At 39.2% G+C, this 20,989-nt stretch overlaps 1 protein-coding gene across 1 annotated transcript in view; it reads left to right on the forward strand.

The window, feature by feature from the left end:
- LOC126292149 (elongation factor 1-gamma) overlaps positions 1-6,250 on the forward strand; it is a 49,188-nt gene extending 42,938 nt beyond the window's left edge. The window contains exons 9-10 of the mRNA XM_049985988.1: positions 3,557-3,681; positions 5,718-6,250. Coding sequence (XP_049841945.1) covers positions 3,557-3,681; positions 5,718-5,873 — 281 coding nt within the window. The 3' untranslated portion in view covers positions 5,874-6,250. The remainder of the gene's footprint in view (positions 1-3,556; positions 3,682-5,717) is intronic.
- Positions 6,251-20,989: the final 14,739 nt, after the last annotated feature.

Consider the following 20,989-nt stretch of genomic DNA (forward strand, 5'->3'; position numbering starts at 1 on the left):
CTGTGTGACTTATTGATATTATAGTCATAGAATACTAAGTTTCCCATTTTACAGAGGTTACTGTTAGTTTTCTGCAGGTTCATTCACATGTGACATGAACAGCAAGGGTCCCAGCGCTCTTCCCTGGGGGACACCCAAAGTTACTGCTACACCTGATGATTCTCCATCAGAGATGATTAGGTGTGTCCTCCCCAGCAAAAATCCTTAATCTGGTCACAAATTTCGCTTGATACTCCCTAAGATAGTACCTTGAGTATAAGCATAGATGTAGTACTGGCTCAAGGAATACTGCGTCTACTTGACTGTAGTGATATAAAGGTTTCAGTGAGTCGCAAGGTTGTTTTCAGAACCTGTGTGGATTGGCATGGAGCAACTCATTCTGTTCAAAATACATCATTTAGGTTTAAGCTCAGAAAATGTAGCAATGTAGAAAAAATTGATGTCAAGGATACTGGACAGTAGTTCTGTGGATCACTGCTACTATCATTCTTGTAAATGGGTGTGACCTGTGCTTTCTTAAAACTGTTGGATGCAGCTTTTTGTTCAAGGGATCTGCAGTTGATTATAGTTAAGACGGGTTAACTTTGCTGCAGGTTCAGTATAGAGTTGTAACACAGGTACATCAATCCCCAGAGCTTTGTTCAGTTTTAACTACTTCAGCTGTTTCTCAACACCACTGTCACTACCCCAATTGAAGTGTGGCTGTTTGTTGTATCAGCAGTATTAACAAGCAGCCAGTTGCTACCTGGAAAAAATTTCTGGCATGCCCAAGCTACCCGATTCGTGTATGTGCAGAGCAGCAGTCTGGGGTGTAATGGAGAGGGGGGTAGTATCCATGTGAGTTGTTTATGTTTAGTGATTTTTACAGTTTTCTTTTTATTCAGTTCACGTTAAATGAAAACATTACATTTCCACGCACTTGGCAGTCAACCATTAATTGCCTTCTAGAACAATGAAGTTATTTCTGTCAGTTTGCTAAATAAATGTGGCTTTCTATTAACCTTCTCTGCAGAGACAGTCAATTTATTAGAAACAGTGTTTATTCCACTCTATTGGCTAGTTTAAATTGTTCACAGAATTTAAAGTGCACATTTTCATCTTCTGTCACATGGCATTATGCTACAATAAAGAGCTAAACTTGGGATAATAGTGTACTGAAAAGTTTATCAGGTTGGGCCTACTTCATTGTGAATATATGAACATATCAGCTTCCTGTGCTATTGTAGCTGTTTACTGGCACCCTCTGACACCTGCTGAAATGAACCTATTTCAAACAGGTCGTGGGACAATATTGTGAGTGGTGCTTTGAAAAGCATTGCTTTCAATGTAGATTTCCTTTTACACACGATGAATTATGTTGTGTGAGAATGTACAATGAATTTCTTAAATCACAGTGTGTTTGATGCTCGCTTAAAAATACACACATTAAGGACCAGCCACTTAGAAGCATTTTGAGCCCAGATGACCAGACATAGTCATTATTTAAAATTTATTGGCACATTTGTGTGATTTATCTTCAAGTGTACCACATTCAGAAAGACAAGTATTATATGTGAAGCTTAGCTTTTCTTGTAGCTACAGTATGTACATTAATTTAAACCATTAACTTTCCCTATTTGTGTGTTCACTATACTTAACACTGATGTTGCTGTTGGTTGACTACATCATGTGTCCTGCACTTTGAATATCTGCTGTCATTGGCTCGCAAGATCATGCGGTGGGCTATGATTGGCTTGCAAAAGCACATTTCAATCTTGATTTCATGCTTTGGAAACTAATGTGCTGTGTTTGGTGGAATTAGAATCCTACACTTTCATAATACGAAAATATGCAGTGTCAATGTTGCTGCACTTTAAAGATCTTTCCAAAACTTTTTTGCCCAGTTTTTTGTTATTTAAAGTGCTGGGAAGTTATACGCTGGTATATGAAATGTTTACCATTCAAAGGCTTGATATTCTTACAGATCTGAGAGGAAGTATGCTGTCAGCTTATCATGGAAAAATGTATTTTTCACCTTGGAAGAAGTGTGTTTTCATGTGGGAAAAAAGTGCTTTTTTAACTGGGAAATCCAGGAAATTTTTAGTCTATGTAGACCCCCTGATATTCAATATGGACATCTTCAAAGAGGTCAGGCCTACTTTTCCCAGTTAAATTTGTCATAAGTGTGGTTCTGAACTACCTGTTCAACATAATTTTCAGAGAAACTGTTTCGTAATGTTTCCCAGGATGTCTTGTTGCTGCCACCTAACAAAACTCTAGTTTCTTAATTGATTGCATAATGGTCTCCATATGTGCTTACAGTTTCAGTTACATAAGGAGGTGAGTCTTGTTTGTGATAGGAGGATCCACTCACCATGTCTGCCCACACCTGCTACTGAACATTGTTCAAACAATGCATCTCTCTCTCTCTCTCTCTCTCTCTCTCTCTCTCTCTCTCTCTCTCTCTCTCTCTCTGTGTGTGTGTGTGTGTGTGTGTGTGTGTGTGTGTGTGTGTGTGTGTGTGTGTGTGTGTGTGTGTGTGTGTGGGGGGGGGGGGGGGGGGTCTACTGTGCCAAATACACCACCTCCATTAGCCTAGTCTTTTTTGATAAAATCTTAATTTTTTTGATAAAATTATCGCTATCAGTTTTGGGTTTCAACCAGCTTTTTGTAGCTAGTATTATCAGCTTTGCTGCTTTCTGCAAGCCCTACAAGCTTGACACTTAACGTCTGGACGTCTGGCTTTCCTACAGCTGTTGGTAATCTAGACTGGGTGGAGAGATACCTGGGCTAAACAAAGGGAAAAAACAATAAATAAACATTGTGTGCACACCTGACCCATTTAGGGGGACCTTGGCATGAGTGCAGGAAGTTGCAGTCTAGCTTGTCACAGAATTCACTGCTCTCTTTTTCAGTCCTTCCTCTCACATCAGAAGCATGGAGCCATGATCTGTCCTGGGGACAGTGCTGCAAATTGTGAGCTTCATTGAAAAACACTCTTCAGAGACTACTTCTGTCATTTGCTGGAATGATCAAAGTATGATCTAGGAGCCCAATAGACAGGCATCCTGTGTTGCAAAGTGCACCACAATCTACAGTTTGTTGCACCCTGTTCCCGCAATGGCTGCCAGAATAGCCTCTTAAAAATGTTGAATGACACCTCCAGGCAAACACCCACTGGCAGCCCAGGTGTTCCTTCCTGTCCATTGCTGCCATTGCCCAAAGGTGTACCATTATCTGCCATACATTTGAATTGGCTATGATTAGTAGACCCTACCCTTTTGCATTTGCCACCTCTTGATGCGGGACAAAGCCTGTTTCCCCAAAACAGAAGTGATTCCCACTAGCTCAGTTTGTTACAGTGAAAGACAGCCCATCAAACTTGGTTAGGGGATTTGTATAACACCATGCGTCAGCTGTCTTTGCACTATATGATTTGGAACAAGCTTATTTTATAACCCAGTATCATATTTTGGTGCTTGTTGTCACTGCAAAGGACCTCTGAAATTTGGTGATTAATTTGAAGACATTAGATGGTTTCTGCTGCTTTTTCTAAGCTGTTAATGTCTTGTTGCAGGCATGTATCAGCGTCTGGATAAAATGCGCAAGAATGCATTTGCCTCAATGTGCCTGTTTGGTGCTGATAACGACAGCTCTATTTCAGGAATCTGGGTGTGGAGAGGACAGGACTTGGCATTTGATGTAAGTACTTTGTTCAAATTGAAAGAAATGAACTGTTGTGGACTCTCATGATGATTCCCAATTAATTGATTCTGACACCTCTTATGAAATATTTTGATTACTTGTTTTGGGTATCTGAAGAGTCAATTCTGATTGATGATCTGTTGTATTTTTAATGAATACATTATGTGCAAAAAAAGTTGGTATAAAACATATACTACCTACATTATTTCATTTCTATATTTATAAATTTCTGTGTGTAACACAAGCCAAATTTGTACCAAGTAAGGTAATAACATTGGTCTGTAAATCAGTAGTGAAGGACGGATGTCCATAATTAAGACCCCCTTGGTCATTTTGGTGAGGCCTGGGGCTGTTGGAAGCCATCTTACATGGTGTGGAATTGGTTCTTGTGGATTATTTTTGCTATCTCCTTTGTGTATATTATAAAGCAGTATATTATTTTTGCTAGACTGGCAGTTAAAGAAGACTGCTGTCTTTTGAAGACGTGGAAACTGTTTCTACATCTACGTCTACATGACTACTCTGCAATTCACATTTAAGTGCTTGGCAGAGGGTTCATCGAACCACAATCATACTATCTCTCTCTACCATTCCACTCCCTAACAGCGCGCGGGAAAAACGAACACCTAAACCTTTCTGTTCGGGCTCTGATTTCTCGTATTTTATTTTGATGATCATTCCTAAACAGTGCAACTTAAAACAGTTGCACAGTTCTGCTAACTTATTTTTTCCTTGTACTTTAAATTCTCCACACATGTGCTCTTGGAGTTGCTAAGCTTGTCTGACATACCATTTGATTTGCGTGCTGCTGCTTCTTATATGCAGTTCAGAAAACTGTTGGCTTTTTGTTATAATTTTTCAATTCAATTTTACACAAAACACTTAAAATTATTTTGTATATTTAGATATTTGGGTCGCATTCAATACAAGATGATATTTTTCGTTAGTTTTCATGGTGTGTGAATATGAATGCAAAGATTCTTCACTGGTCCACATGAGAAAATGCAAAGGCAGAGGTAAAGAAAACACATTAAAAAGAATTTTGGATGAGTGATGAGACAGTAAAGAAAATGGGCTGGTGTCTAGCAAGGGAGTAATTAAAATTACAAAGATGGCTGTTCAGTAAGTTCCTTGTTCTGATTAAATGTGCTCAAGGGAAAGTGCTGTTACATGAAACTGTTCACAGAAAATTTAAATATATTGTGGAGAGAATTGTATTACTGGACCACTACTTTTGACTGGCAAAAGTATTCCTGAGAAAATCTGAGAATGGTGTGTGTGTGTGTGTGTGTGTGTGTGTGTGTGTGTGTGTGTGTGTGTGTGTGTGTGTTTTTAAGAATTACATCTAAAAGACAGATAGTTGGAAACATTTCTCTTAGGAATGTGGACTGTAATAGAACACATTTTGAGCAGGGAAAATGTACAACTGAAAAATGCCTAATTCAGTAATGGTTTAAATTTTTTGTGTATGAAAATGCAGAATTATAGTTAAAGTGTTTGGGATAGTATGTGATCTCATACCACCACCCATGCTACATGTGATCTCGATAAATTACAATTCAGTTGTGATAGGGTAAACAAAAGATTGAATATAGTATCTGACTATACTGTAACTGCTAAATGACATGTCATTCATTTCCAAAAAAGACCAGAGATATTACCCGAAATAAAATTAGGATTGCTGAACTGGTTCTACTGGATTAAATGAAGGGGTAACATGTTTTTAAACCAGGTTTCTTACCTCACATTGTTCAAACATGAGAGAGATTATACAGGTTGCTCTTGAGCTGAGGCCAGAGCACAGTCATTCCTTAAACTTGCAGGATGACCAGTTTCTAAATATTGTCCAGATCCCAGGAAAACTATTATTAATAAGAATGCTTTGCTTGTGGTGTGATAGATGGGTGAATGATAGGTAAAAGTGTTTGTCACAAGTGCTGCCATTGTATATCAGCCCTTTCTTCTCAAATTTTATTGACTTAATGCATTCCTGGTAATTAGAGTGAGTCTGATAACATTCAAAATTGTTCCAGCTGAGTCCAGACTGGCAGGTTGACTACGAGTCCTACCAGTGGACCAAGCTGGATCCCAGCAAGGAGGAAACAAAGGCACTGGTGAAGCAGTACCTCTCGTGGACGGGCACAGACAAGCAGGGCCGCAAGTTCAACCAGGGGAAAATCTTCAAATAAATGCAAGATTTATTGTACTTACACAAAGTGAGATGAGAGTTTTGCTTACTGCCGAAATTTCTTTGTACTGTGAGCAGTAGCAAAGACATGACTTTTGTAATAAAATGTTGGAAGTGTTCATAAGCAATTTATCTGGTTATCTTTATTTATTGTTGAGGGAATTTGAGATTGGTGAGATTGTGTGCCTCCATTGTGAAAAATAGCCAACATTTTATAAGGTCATTTGCAGCATTTAACACCACTGGCATGTGTGATAGCAACAAGCTGGTTTTATTAAAGTTTTGTGTGTACTACGTGTATTCCTTCAGAGGGAGTGCATTTTGGATTTAAATTTTTATTGCTTTCCTGTTTCCCTGAATAAAGATTGTGAATTGAAACCCTGTCTAAAATTCTGATGTGTGGTTCAGAACACAGTAGGAATTGTGTGTGTGTGTGTGTGTGACAGATTTCATTAGCTGCGAATTGTATACCAAAATCATTTAACTGCCCATCCTGTATCCACTCTAATACACCCAGTGTTTTTGTTGTCGCATGTAATGCAGCTTCTTCATATTGCTTTATCTGTAAATAAAAGAATTTGAATACTCACACCAAATTATTAAACTTGGTTATCATAACTTTTACCATTGGATACTGTACTATCATTTTGCTTAAATGTAATTGTGATAATTGCATTGTAGAACTGAGAGTGCTTTGGTTCTAAAAGCAGTGTGAAGTATTAAATCCTGCGATATTTGTCTGTCAAAGGTGTGTGTATGTACTGAACCTGGGGAATGGTTTTAGTTACTAATTAATCAATGATGTACACTTCTACAGTAGATCTCATTTTTCTCTTCAGTTGTCATGGTACAATTAAATTGTGAACTGAAAATTATTCAGCCTTTGATGGTGGAATTATGTTTTTGCATGTAGATTTGATGGGATGTTCTTAATGTATGTTTTGAGGAACTGGTCATTTGTGATGCTTTATTCCAGGGAAATTAGTTTTGGTTTTGGATGGTACTGTTGTATAGGTGACAACCTGTTTGAATCCCTATTTAGATTTGTTCATTCATGCTCTAAAACACACACTTATTGTCTTAGTTGCTATTTCTGCTGTAATTCGTGTATAGTTGACACTGGTTGTAATGACAGAGTAATTAAATGTGGGTTGAGAGATCTCTTTTCATTGGCTTATAACCACCACTGATGTTAAATAAATATCAATGATGTAGCTCACAATTTGAAGAGGAGCCACGTGCTAAACATCTTAATTGTTTTTAATTTTATTGAAAAGGCACTAGAAGTGTTTCTGTGTTACTGTCATAGGCCAAACATACAATTTTCAGGCATTGTGGAGGACAGTATTGTTGCTAACAATTTCATTCATTGTTGGCTTTGAATTCATTTTTCAGTTCTGGCTGTTATAAGAGTGGGGTATATTGAGCTTTTTGTTTCCTCCACAGGGAATTAAGTTGTTCAACAATGGAAGGTCAGAATTAACGATAACCTTCTCATAGAGCACACACTTCTATCTGATATTAGAAGACGACTTAATGTAGGTAACCGGTATACAGGAGTAGGTTGTATTCACCCAGTAACAATGCACATGGCTTCATTAAGTTGTACATTGAGTCAATGACACAATACTCTTCTGTTGAAAATACTAGTGTCAATACTCAGTGTCTAACAGTCCTCAACTAGTCTGCAGAGTATATGGAGAGGTTTTTTCTCCTTCAGAGCTTAGCAGATGTCAGTGTCGAGTCATCTGCTAACACGATGATGAGATACATCAGATGTGTAGTGTTAAGTTTCTCCCTCACAATAGACATTGAAGGCTCTGCGTGCTGGTACATTAGACAGACAAAAACAAGCACCTTTATTTTATAGAGAGGTTCAGTTGTAAACTTCACTTACAGAAACATTGGATTAGGATATCTAGATCAGAAGTTGGGATTTCTTCAATTGTTTAAAAGGTTTTTGTTGCATAGCTATTGCTCAGGGCCAAACTCTGGACTTTGTTGAAAGAGTAACACTTGTATAATAATATAAAAATTAAAGAGTGAGGAAAGATTCCTGTGGTAAGCTATTACTAGCTTTCAGACAGTTGTTTCTGTGCATGGACTAAGCTGTAATATCTTTAAATAATTTATAAAGCAACCATATATGCTGCACGTGGAATTACTGAATGTTTCGAAAAAACTACGACCACTTGCTAGAAGCACACTTCAGTACTTCTGCAGTATTTCGAGCAACATCTGCAAGTATACAAAATGACCTTATTAAAGCTATTTCTGAGGTAGTCAAGATATCAGTAAACCTGGAAATATTCAGCAGATTTTTTAACCATCATGCTTGACGAAACGTGCCATGGTGTAAATCGCAGCTGTCAACTGTTCATGAGTTAGGTGAAACAGATTCATTGATTTTACTGATGTCTGTAGACAACTGCTATGGTCTGTTTGCTCATGTTGAGTGCATAGTTGAATTTTCCATTGAAGAGAAGTTGATTGGCAAGACATGGTGTTACAGGAATTTGTTCAAAGGGAGTTGCCACATCTTGCGCCCCCCCCCCCCCCCCCCCCCCAACTGTGTGGAATTTCTCATCCAGATTAGTCCACACAGTTAAAGAACATGCAGAAAAACTTTTACAATTATTTGTCAGAGTTCTGGACAACAGTCATAATTTGGTCAACGTTGCAGTGGTGAAATCTCAAAAGCTCTTTTGGTGTTTCTGAACAGCTTTCAGTAAATTTTCTTGGAAGTTTTTTCTAAGCTGGTCACTTAGACAAGTGTCTTGTATAACATACTGCTTATAACAAACTGTGGTGTGTATTGCAGCAAAAAGGTAAGGGAGATTTCAGAACCTTTGCAATTTGACAGGGAAATCTAGGGATCAAAATTTGCGTACAGATTCTAAACAGATAGAAAAGAGACTGCATCCAGTTGTAACAGAAATTGACACCTATTGTCAACTGTATTTTGAAATAGATCATATACTGTGAGAGTTGAGGTTCTTTTTTTAAGCTGGAATTTTTTCACCGATTTACTCTCAGAACTACGAAAATGAATGAACTGAAATTTTCTGACATCTCTTACATAAACTTTTATCAATTTATGGGCCACTCTAGATTAAGTTGCTTTGAAAAATGAACACATTGTATCTGAATTCTCTTCAAAGACCGTGTGAGGTAGTTTCACTGATGAACAAGTGTAAATAATCAATTTTGATATTGAGAAAACCATGTATAAAATCTTCAGTGAAACTCTCTCTCAGCTCTGAAGGGTCCACACATACCTAGGAAGCACACAGTTACAATGAGACTGAGTGACTTAGTCTACTTTCAATAGAGAAGCAGACCCTTGTCACTCCGTGGAGCAAGCTGTTTTGACAGTGATGTTCTTGTGCTTGTCCCAGGAAAGAATTGAACTGATGTAGAAGTGACCTTTTTTTTTGTAAGGAAATCTGCTGATTTATAATTTTCCCTCAAAAATTAGTTCCGTAGTCTTAGTGTTAGCAAAATGAGACTGACAAGGGGAAGGCCTTGCTCATGGCCAACTGATTCGGCTCAGATTTGGCAGGTCATTTGTGTAAAAACCTAAAACAAAGGAATCTAAGATATTTTGGGTCAACATCCCCACATTTTTGAGAAAATAACCCCTAAATGTTGTGGCGAGGAATCAACTCAAAATTGGAAGGTTTGATAGATAATTGTAAATAGAGCATTTTTTATCATCGGGTATGGGGCACGCAAACTTTTCAAGGTAACTGAGTGGGAATCTGAAAAACCGGGTACAAATCTCGCTGTAATATGTAGTTGGGAGCCTGTCACAGGTGATGGCAAGCAGGAAGTTATGACACTGTATTGGTTTGTAAAAATGTTGCAAGACAGATGCATTATCACTGCACTACCGGAAGCAAGCAGTTCTGTTTCTTGGTGTTCTAGATTGATAGGAGCGGCTATCATAGAGCGATTTTTGGAGCTGATGAATGAAATTACTTTTGTTGTTACTGAAGTACTGTACCATGAATACGAAGGAGAAGGTAATTCAGTGGAAGATATCCCGACTAGTGAATTGCAAAAGGGTCATAACACTATGGAAATATCCACGTCTCTTCTCGGTTACTGAATGACTAAACTATGGCGCTTATACCCCTTGAAGTAAAAGTAAAGGTGGTAGTGCTAGCCAAGAATCATCCAAATTGGAACTCACAAACACTGCAAAAGAATGGAGCAACAGCCCTGAAAAGGAAGGGCTTGAAATTGTGGGAAAGTCATGTCGTTAAAGGAGGGACAAGATACGACAAATACTAGGCGATTTGTCTAATCTCCTTGATGTAATGAGAATACTTCAGGAGTGGGCTGCAGGTGTAGCACTTCAGTATACAACCAACAATGATTTTACTTTTGATGCATCATTATCTTGGGCAAGAAATTTCAAATCTGAGCATAATATTTGTCAATGGCACGTCACTAAATACTTGTCTCATAAGGATGTACAAAATATAGAAGATATATAGAAAGTGGCGGCTCTTTTCAGCTCGTAAATGACATCACTTATGACCGGTTTTAATCGTGATTACGTTATCAACACTGATCAAACAAGATGCGAGTATCGAGTGAACATTTGACGCACCTTATCGCGTAAGGGAGAAAAACGAACTGTTATCGTAGCTGGTAGTAAAAACGAACTAACACATTAGTACACAGTGCAATATGATATCACAACCTCTGGGAAAGTGTTGCCTAAGATTTTCCTGCATTTACGAGAAACGAATGTTACATTTGGTCCTCTGGTTATAGAAGAGGTCAATCGTTAAACAGACTCGTTAAGAAACGTTTACAGTACCTGCTCCAAATCTGGGAAACTGACGAATGCGATTTGCAGAACATTTCTTGAGAATGTTTCAAAACCATACGTTTTGCATAACAAGTTTTGTCTAATATTGGATTCTTGGAGTGGACAAATCAATACTAGAGTATATAACAATGTTTATAGATGGCAAGGGTCAAACTACGTGCACGGTAAAAATAATACCACCAAACTGCATACTTGTGTGCCAGCCGTGTGATGTTTATTTCTGTCACCAGGCTTCAGAATTGCAGTGTGCTTCTGGAAACCTAGTGAGAATTGCACGGGTGCAATAACCATTCACAGCATAATTCATAACCAACTTGGGCTGGTCTGAGTGGCCCAGTGGTTGCAGGCACTAGTCTGGAACTGCGCGACCGCTACGTTCACAGGTTCCAACCATGCTTTGGGCAAGGATGTGTGTGATGTCCTTAGGTTAGTTAGGTTTAAGTAGTTCTAAGTTCTAGGGGACTGATGACCACAGCAGTACCCAGAGCCATTTGAGCCATAACCAACTTTCAGCACCGATTTTTTCAGGCAGTGATATCGTATGCGTGGTACGCATCAAAATTCCTGAAAAAGACATATTTTTAAATATAAACCAAGTTTGTTTTCTGCCTGCTCTTCGGAAGGAGCAGTGTAGTAGATCACATTCATTAGATGTTCTCGGTGCCGTAAGTACATTTGTTTCGAATGTTTATATCACAAGTACCATCCCTTTATTTGTTCAAAGAAAAGTGAGGACACACAACAGTGACTGGAAGAGCCATTGTAAAGTGACCTGGAATAACATTTTAGTTGTTTACTATCCCAAGATGTTTGAGAAATATATTTGCCCACCTTATTACTATCGTTCTTTATTGATTTACTTACCTTATTAACCCTCCTATCCCTATCAATTGAGATATGGAAAAATTCAAAAGAAAAGATTATAATCCGCTAGGTTTCTTCGAGATTCGAACCCGGGTTCTCCGATTCCCAGCCAGTTACCTTAGCTGTTGCGGTATCGGTGCAGAGGCATAACGCGCTTACCGTGCGGGTACAGAAGTGGCAGTTGTAAAAGTTTCTTACCTTGATTTCTGGAAAAGTATGTTTTCGGACCCCATACCTAATGATGAAAAATGCGCTATTTACGATTATATATTAATCCCGCAAATTTTGAGTCGATTGCTTGTCATAACTTTTAAGGATGATTTTTCAAAAACATGAGGGTGTTGACCCAAAATATCTTAGATTCCTTAGTTTTAGGTCGTACACAAGCAACCTGCCAAATTTGACCCGAATCGGTTGGCCGTGTCAGGCTTTCCCCTTGTGAGAATGAGTCATCTCTGTATGCAGTATTTTGAAAGCAGATGTTAAGATTCACAACTTTTGTAAGATTTGCATATGCCTGACTTCCTGAGTAGTGGAATTATTAATTTCAGCTGTTGCTTGTGATGATCCCTACAGTGTTAAGATTACCGTAGCGGACCACTACTCTGGAAACCATGTTCTATTCCCACTAAGGCCAACAATTTTGAAAGGCTCAAAGTATGGCTCCCCAAATGGTGCCATTATTAGAAAGGCCTAGCTTTTTCACTATTTTGTGTGTACCTTAAAGAAACATTCTGTAGCTCTCAAACATACAAAAATTTAACACCTCAAACTCCGGAAGCTAATATAACAGTGTTAAAAGCTCATAATTACTTCTAAGAAACAATCTCTTCTAACATAAATCATAAGTGTGCTTGTACTTCGTTTTTAAGAACAGTGGAAGTGTTGTCAACCACTTAAAAACTGATTTTGGAAATGTTATTGCAAGAACCTGCTACTGTCTGTGTATAAATGACACTTTAAAAGTAGGTGCCAATTCTCAATGTGCATGTTTTATATTTTTTCAAGTTGTGGTATTTGCTAAAAGAATTTACCATTTTGGAACTCTTAATGACTGAATGAACTGAAAGTGGTATTGCAATTCAAAAACATTATTTAAAAGGAACTTTGCTATAAAGCTTTAATTACACAATTTCAGCAATAAATAACAGAAAAATGTTGAAGGTTCACTCTAGATTTTTTTTTTAAAAACCATTATGCCAACATTATTTGCTAATGTACGTAATAGAAAACGTATTGACGATTACAAACCAGAATTGTTCATATAGAGTTATGGCAAGGCAATGGATTAACAGGTACAATTTAAGTGAGAAGTAGAAAGTTGCGAAGAACTTGTCATGGAGGCTACAGCTGTGGCTAAAAGAACAACTGAGGTGGGAAGCGCATCATGACAAGTACATCTGAACACGGCATTGTCTGATCTACCTTAGCAATGTGTCACAGTAGTGTTTGTTGCTGTAGTTGCTAGTCGACAGAGAAACCGATCTAGGTGAGAAAAGGGATTAAGGAACAAATGTTTCAATGGCATCCATACCTGTGACCAAGGGTGGACTGTGTCCGATCCCCCCCCCCCCCCCCTGCTGTGCCAAAAGAAAATAAATCGTGTAATCAGCTGTTTTTCATTCAAGAAAATTATTTGAATGTCAGTGAAAGCAGGTTTTTACCATGGTCAGAACTAACTTTCTTCTGACTTATTACGTTGCCATTTGTATTTTAGAACATCAAAAATACTTCATAAACTGCCTGTCCACTGCCTACAAACTATCATACAGGTATCCTTGTCATGTTGAAATGGTTCTTCAAAACTGAAAAGAAGTACAGACACTGTCCGAAATATCAGCCGTTGAGAGAGTCAGATTTTTACAGTTTGTTGCACTCATTATGGGAAGTGATTGTTGAACAAAGCTTGATTATACTTACTTGTGATATCTTTTACTATACCATATGGTTGTCCTGCTGGAAGTGCTTGGTTCCTCAGTGTTGCATTTCCCGCAGTGGTGTCCTCCTCCCCCTCTTGCTGCCCCACCACTTTCGCTCTTCAGTTTGATGATACAGAGAACTGTGCGCCCATCAGATTTGTTCAAGAGATGCCACTGCGAACAGCAAAGGTTCTTCCAACATCCAAGGATTAGAAAATGTGTACAAGGAAAAAAAAAGAAATTTAACAGGAACTGGAAGAGGGAAACTGTACTTCTCTGAAGAAATCGGAAGATAGCATAGTATGGCAAAATTGTACACAGGTTGTAAATAATCAGAAGACGTCTGTAGGTTTTGCAGAGTGTAGTGGCTGTTGTTATGTGATATTACCAATACTCTTAATATCTGTGAAGTTACTCCTAATAGTAGTATCTATAGAAGTAGCAACCTTCCAGTGCCGGCAGAATCCATTGTGCTGGAGAACTGTGTAACAATGTGTGGAAGAGATCTGTGACCATTCAGTACAGTTGCAGGAGATGACTTTATCAATTGTGCACACAGATACTGTCAAAAATAAGAGCAAAGTACCCCACTGCAGATGCAAGAGGTGTGCTTCCTTACTCGTTGTCAGTTTCTCGTATGGAAAAAGAAATAGCAGACAAATGCTGTGTGGCTATGGTCCCCCAAGCGTTGCAGGATATGGAGGATGGTGCATATGCATGTACATCCGACATGTGAACAGATGGGTACCCAAAATGCATTATTTAACTCTTAATATGTATTCAGCCTTGCAAGAGTTGCAGTGGGAAAATCGGGCCCTTTATATTGCAAAGTTCCCATCTGATACAGGGAGAAGCATTACAAATACAAGTATACAGGAGGAAATTGAAACTAGTACGAGCATGTCAGAGAGAATTGAAAGCCATCTGTCACAGGTTACCTTCGTTAGTGATCGGGGGCCACAAACACTATGTAATCAAAGGTATCCGGACACCCCAAAATTGTTTTCGTATTAGGTGCATTGTGCTGCTACCTACTGCCAGGTACTCGATATCAGTGCCCTCAGGAGCCATTAGCCATCGTGAAAGAGCAGAATGGGACACTGCAGAACTCACAAACTTCAAGCGTGGTCAGTTGATCGAGTGTCACTTGTACGTCTGTACGCGAGATTTCCACGCTCCTAAACATCCCCAGGCTGACTGTTTACGATGTGAAGTGGAAACGTGAAGGGGCATGTACAGGCTGACCTCGTCCATTGACTGACAGAGACTGCCAGTAGTTCAAGAGGGTTGTAATGTGTAATAGACAGACATCTATCCAGACCATCACACAGGAATTCCAAACTGCATCAGGATTCACTGCATGTACTATGATAGGCGGGAGGTGAGAAAACTTGGATTTCTTGGTCGAGCGGCTGCTCATGAGCCACACATTATGCTAAATGACACCTTGCTTGGTGTAAGGAATGTCAACATTGGACAATTGAACTGTGGAAAAACGTTGTGTGGAGTGACAAATGACGGAGGTGGTGATGTTATGGTGTGGTTATGTTTTTCATGAGGGGGCTTGCACCCATTGGTGTGTTGCGTGGCACCATCACAGCACAGGCGTACATTGATGTTTTAAGCACCTTCTTCCCACTGTTAATAGCAATTCGGGGATGGTAATTGTAGCTTTCAACACAATCAAGCACTTGTCCATAATGCCTGGCCTGTGGTGGGGTGGTTACACAACAATGACATCCCTGTAATGGATTGGCCTGCACAGTCCTAACCTGATTCCTATAGAACACCTTTGGGATGTTTAGGATTGCCGGATTCGTGTCAGGCCTCACCAACTGACATCGATACCTCTTCTCAGTGCAGCACTCCGTGAAGAATGGGCTGCCATTCCCCAAGAAACCTTCCAGCACCTGACTGAACATATTCTCGCAAGACTGGAGGCTGTCGTCAAGTCTGAGGGTGGGCCAACATGATATTGAATTCCAGCATTACTGACTGAGCGCATCACAAAATTGTAAGTCATTTTCAACCAGGTGTCCAGATACTTTTGATCACATAGTGTATGAAAAAGGCATTTGAGACAGATTGTAGCCTTCCGTACAACCATTCCTGATCTAAGCCACGCCCTTGAGCATCAATGGTCGCAGGAATATTGTCTTAATGCTTATACGTATTTGGAATCGACAAAAATGCCATAACTTGCTTAAAATGGAGTGACCATGTGAATGATACAGTTGCAGTAAAGCAGCATACTAAGACTCACTAGAATACTTCGTCACACACTAAAATCTGTGTTTAAGCGGCATGAACAAATTGCTGATGTTTTCTGTGAACTGGTGAAAATACACTTGTTTGGGAACTAGGATTAGCAGGTGGCTGACAAATTAATTCATTTTCTCGAAGCATTTCAGTGCTATGGTAGCTGACAGTGGTCCGACTACAGGAACAGTGTACTAACAAGGGAAATTCAGAGGCAAGTCATCCAAATCCTCCACTGGAAACACATCTGGTGTGTCATACACGGCATTGACAGTACGTGTGTCATATGGCAGGACCAAATTTGTATGCCTGGTGAGTGTGTGAGAGAGAGATACACCTCCTTGCCTGATTTAGGTATTTCTTTTGTTTGAATGAGAATGTTATCACTCCCAAGGAAATGATGAAAACATATTAGTTTGTCACATAAGCCTTAACAAATGAGCACAACATTGCACAGTTGCACAGTTCCTCTGTGCTCTGACAAACCATATTGTTTTTAATGTTTCTGAAGTCGTGTGTTCTGTTTTGGTAGGTTTGACTCTTGAATTCCTTTGTTGTAACGTAGTTCACATCTGTTGTCTTCATTTCTATGAGACATCCGTGGTATCTCACCTGCACTCATTCATGACATTTACTTGCGATGGTAATGTATTCTTACCACATGACTTGCATTCTATAACTAATGTATAGTATGAGAACTGCTAAGACTACACATAGAGAACACACATGTGGTGTGATTGGGAAGTTCCCTTGTGAGAAAGCAGCGGCCAGTGTGGTAAACACTCCCACGTACATAAAATGGCGCACTTATAAGTAACTAAAATTTAGGTTTGGATGAGAGATTTGAAACATCCAGAGCTGGATGAGAGATCATATTAAAGATTGTGTGCCCCAGTATCATCAAACATCTGCAGTGAATACTAGTGCTGATTGTGAGCTCTCTAAATACCTTCAGTGAAAATGGAAATAAAGCAAGTGCATTTGCTTGCATTATTTCTGATAAGACAGGCGAATCATCTGAAGTAATTATATCACAGCGTGTTCCAGATATACTTCACTTCATGGTGAAAGTGATGTGTAGCATGTTTGTTTACGCAGAACAAGATGATGTGTAGGTATGCTAAGTGAATATCGTATCAGTAGGGACATTCTCGAAGACTGACCTTTTAATAGTGAGAAGGCTTAAATTCCTGTGAACAATGTACCAAAATTATTAGCAGCTAGGCAATATAACATATCTGTCCACGATACAGGTAAGTTGTATAATTTGCAGTGTCATTCAGATGAGGAACCCTCAGCATGAATGTCTTCAAAATGTGCAAAGAGTGTCTGCATTGTGAGCATAGGAGGAGAAAACTAGATGAGGGAAAGTCACTTCTGGAGTGAAAATCAAGAGCAACAACTTACCCCAGTCTGTCGCAAGTGGCACGGCCGCCTCTAGTGAGGGGGTATTTAGTAAACCTGGGCTAGTCGTTACAAATAAACATAATGGAATATGTATGGAAACTTTGAATAACATGCTTACGGTACACTGCAGTACCACTGTAAGTTTCAGATACACTTGCATTACATTCCATTATCATTGTCATAAATCTCTAACTTCTTAACTGCTTGTTTCAGAAATAAATTCATCCAATAGGTCATAACAGCATTACGAGATAATGGATATTTATTTCTTACTTGGAGAAAGAAAATTTTCAGTTAACTTCATATATCCTTGCCTGCCTTTTGTGTTCCTTCATTCCTTTTTTTTTAAATTTTAACAAATATATTTGTCCCTTAAGGTAATTTAGTGGCTGTATCATACAAATATGTCATAGCTATTTTTGCATGTATCAAAGAGTACTGGTTCATAAACTTCGGCCTGAAACCTCCTTCCACAAACGTCTTATATGTGTTAACTACTTCCGTACTGTAACATGGAAGTAATTGAATTCCAAGCAGATTGTTTAACCCTTTGAGTCACACAAATACTTCTGGGTATGATTTGCACTGAAATTTGATCTTCTCCTTCTTTATTGCATTGCTGGAGCATTTTTCAATTATTATTTTTTTAATTTCAATTTTTATAAAAAAATATATACATAGGTGGTTTCACTATGAAACCACTGTGACACAAGGGGTTGTTCAGTGTCTTTCAAAAATCCACTTATTACAATAATGTTACATTTTCTTTCATACACATTTTTTTTAATAAACTGATGTTGCAAAAAAAAAATATTCAATGCAGAATTTCAAAGTACATTACATACAACTTGTTTCGCACTTTTCATGATATTCCAAAGAACAGTTATTTTTATCTGTTAGGAACAAACTGACATCAAATACTTTGCATGACCATCTGGTCCTATGAGGCTCCTTCTTTGAACTACAGTTCGCACAGTGTTCCGATTTGCTATAAACAGGAATATGTGATTCATTGCATTGCCTTTTATCTACAGGGACTTCCATTCTAAATGTCTTCTTAGATGATGATGGTGAAGAAATTGCTTTCCTTTTCCTGCCAGGAGACATACCGCCTTGCACAAACAGACCCTCAACCAGTAGTATCTTAAAATCTTTTAATTTCAGTGGTGTTCCTCCAGTTTTTAATTTATATATGATATAGGCATTCATGACAGTGACGTGCAAGAAATGGAAAAAACTTCTTGCTTTTCGTGTCTAATTCATAAGTTTATTTGAGCATGTCTGCTTTGTCAACATAACCCCTTGAAGTATTGTAGTCACATATGTTATTGCTTTATGAGAGCCATCTTCTTTCCTTTGGTCCACTGTTGTTTCTTGGTTTGGATTATGGAAGTTTGAGAGAAAAAGAACAGATTTTTTGTCCGTCCATTTAGTGCAGGTTACTCCCTCCCAGTCCCCACAAGTATAACATTTATCAGATTTAAAATCTTTTGACAAGTATGTCCTGACATTTTTTAACTATGCCACAGGCATACATTGGATCTAATAGGTTTTTGAACTATGGTACTGATGTAAAATAGTTGTCTACATAGATTTCATAACCCAGACCTACCAGTGACCTTGTCAAGTCAGTAACAATACTCCCACCTAGGCCCTTTTCTACCTGGGTTCTTTTTTTCCCTGTGTAGATTTGAAACACAAATATACCTCATTTCATCCGCCCTTACCCACACTTTGTAATCTATTTTTGGGTTTCTGTGGCATATACATTTTCATAAATGATCACCCTTTGAACTTAATCATTGACTTGTCAGTGCTTTGTTTCTTAGATGTCTTGTAACAGTTTTTGTAGGTTGTGGAGAGAGAGGCCATAGTTTATATAGTTTGTGATAATCTGCTGGTCCCCTCTGTTCCTTTTCTTTTTTTTCCTGTCATTTACATGTAAATTAGAAAGGAGCCACACAAATCCATACAATGACATTCTTTGGGCAATATATTCATCCCACAATGCTTGGATAGATGAGCAGTAATCCCTAAAACTAGGTTATGGTCTTACACCCATAAGAAAATTAATACCTAGAAACACTGTCATCACATCTACATTTGTAGGGTGGGGATTCTGCATATCATATAAATTTGTACACTATTTCCTCCAGTGTCTGATTCATAACAAGTTCAAGGAAAAAGCCAACTGGGGAAGAAAGATTATCGAAATTGGATGAAGGCCCAGTTTCCTCCACAAAACTTATATGATCATAATCACCAAACTCATATGCCCACTTCAGTTCTGCAAAGTCTAGAATGGAAGGAAGAAGTTGTATACAATACACTCCAGATTACCATCTACAGTTTCTGACAAATTGCTTGGAATAGCCTCAAAAAGTCGGCTGTAGACAGTAGCCCCATATAATTCTGCCAAGATGTATCTTTTATCCATCTAAATAGATGTAAAAGTTAAATAACTTATTGTATATAAAAATTGAAGCTTTGTATGGTGAAGGTATCATATTAGCATAGTGGTTTCACAGTGAAACCATCAATATTTGTGCTTCTCCTTGTTTCAAATAATGTGCTATATCCAAACTTTAGACATATTTTCTATCTAGAACATAAGTCGTAGCATGTATAAAAATTTTACTTACATTGAATAAAGTAGAGCATCTGAATAACACAAAACATTATGTGATCGGAGGCTTTCCTGGCATATGTGTTGTTCCCAGGGCTCTCTGGTATCCATCCAGATGAAATTGTTGAAATATCTGGATATTTCAGTGAATAACCTTTCCGCCACCATCAGGTGGTTCTGATGGAATAGCCTGTCTGCTCATTGTCAGTGTTACGCAGATGAGGAACCAGGCCTTGCCTTTCTACCATATGCGGGCAACATGATGTCAAAAATGGAAGACTACTAAAACAACACGAAATTGACCCTGTCCTCCGACCAGTGTCCAAGATATGTGCCTTACTGGAGTCAGTGAAAGACGGATTTGGCCTCAAGAAAGCGGGTGTGTACAATATTCCATGTGGTTGCGACAAATCCTAGATCAGTCAAACATTCCGAACAGTTAAAGACTGCTGCAAAGAACACCAACGCCACAAGTGCATAGGCCAGCCCAACAAGTCGGCACCGGCAGAACACTGCTTGGAAACTGGAAACAAGACGAAATGCAAAGAGACCAAGATTCTGACCCCTACCAGCTTCTCCTGGTACAGCATCTTCAAGGAGGCCATTGAATCTCTCATAAACCGAGACACAGGTTTTCAACTCAGCAAGGCATGTAAACCACTACTTAGCTCTGTCAAGGAGTCACGCCTCAAGCAGACGCAACATCCTTCCACGACGGCCGCCGGGGCACTTCGCGGGTTTCTGAACCTTCCACCAGCGGTCACGACGACAGGGACGGAGCGGACCTGGGTCGGCGCCCGCAAACGGATTGTCGGCGGCCGCAATCGAAGCGTCGGCGCTCGCAATCGGAATATCGGCGGCCGCAATCGGACCGTCGGTACAGGGAATCGAAGCCCGACTGACGAACATAAATATCACCGACAATGAGCAGACAGACCACACCAAGGCCAACATCCGCAGAAGTGGTTTCTCCACCAAAAATCCACAGAAACGTCGAGAAAGCGACGCAAGCTCTATCACCACAACACCAGACACATACACAAGAACAACACCAGGAAAACATAACAACGACCAGGTCCAGTAAGACAGAGGAAGTTCTAGGGAACCCCACACTTAATCCATCCCCTTGGAGCAGTTGTTAGGCCACTTAGATCCTTGTTGCCCTTCAGGCAGCAGTCACTCCTCGCCCCCCCCCCCCC

Source organism: Schistocerca gregaria, chromosome 9 (genome assembly GCF_023897955.1).
Source record: "Schistocerca gregaria isolate iqSchGreg1 chromosome 9, iqSchGreg1.2, whole genome shotgun sequence".
NCBI classification, from domain to species: domain Eukaryota; kingdom Metazoa; phylum Arthropoda; class Insecta; order Orthoptera; family Acrididae; genus Schistocerca; species Schistocerca gregaria.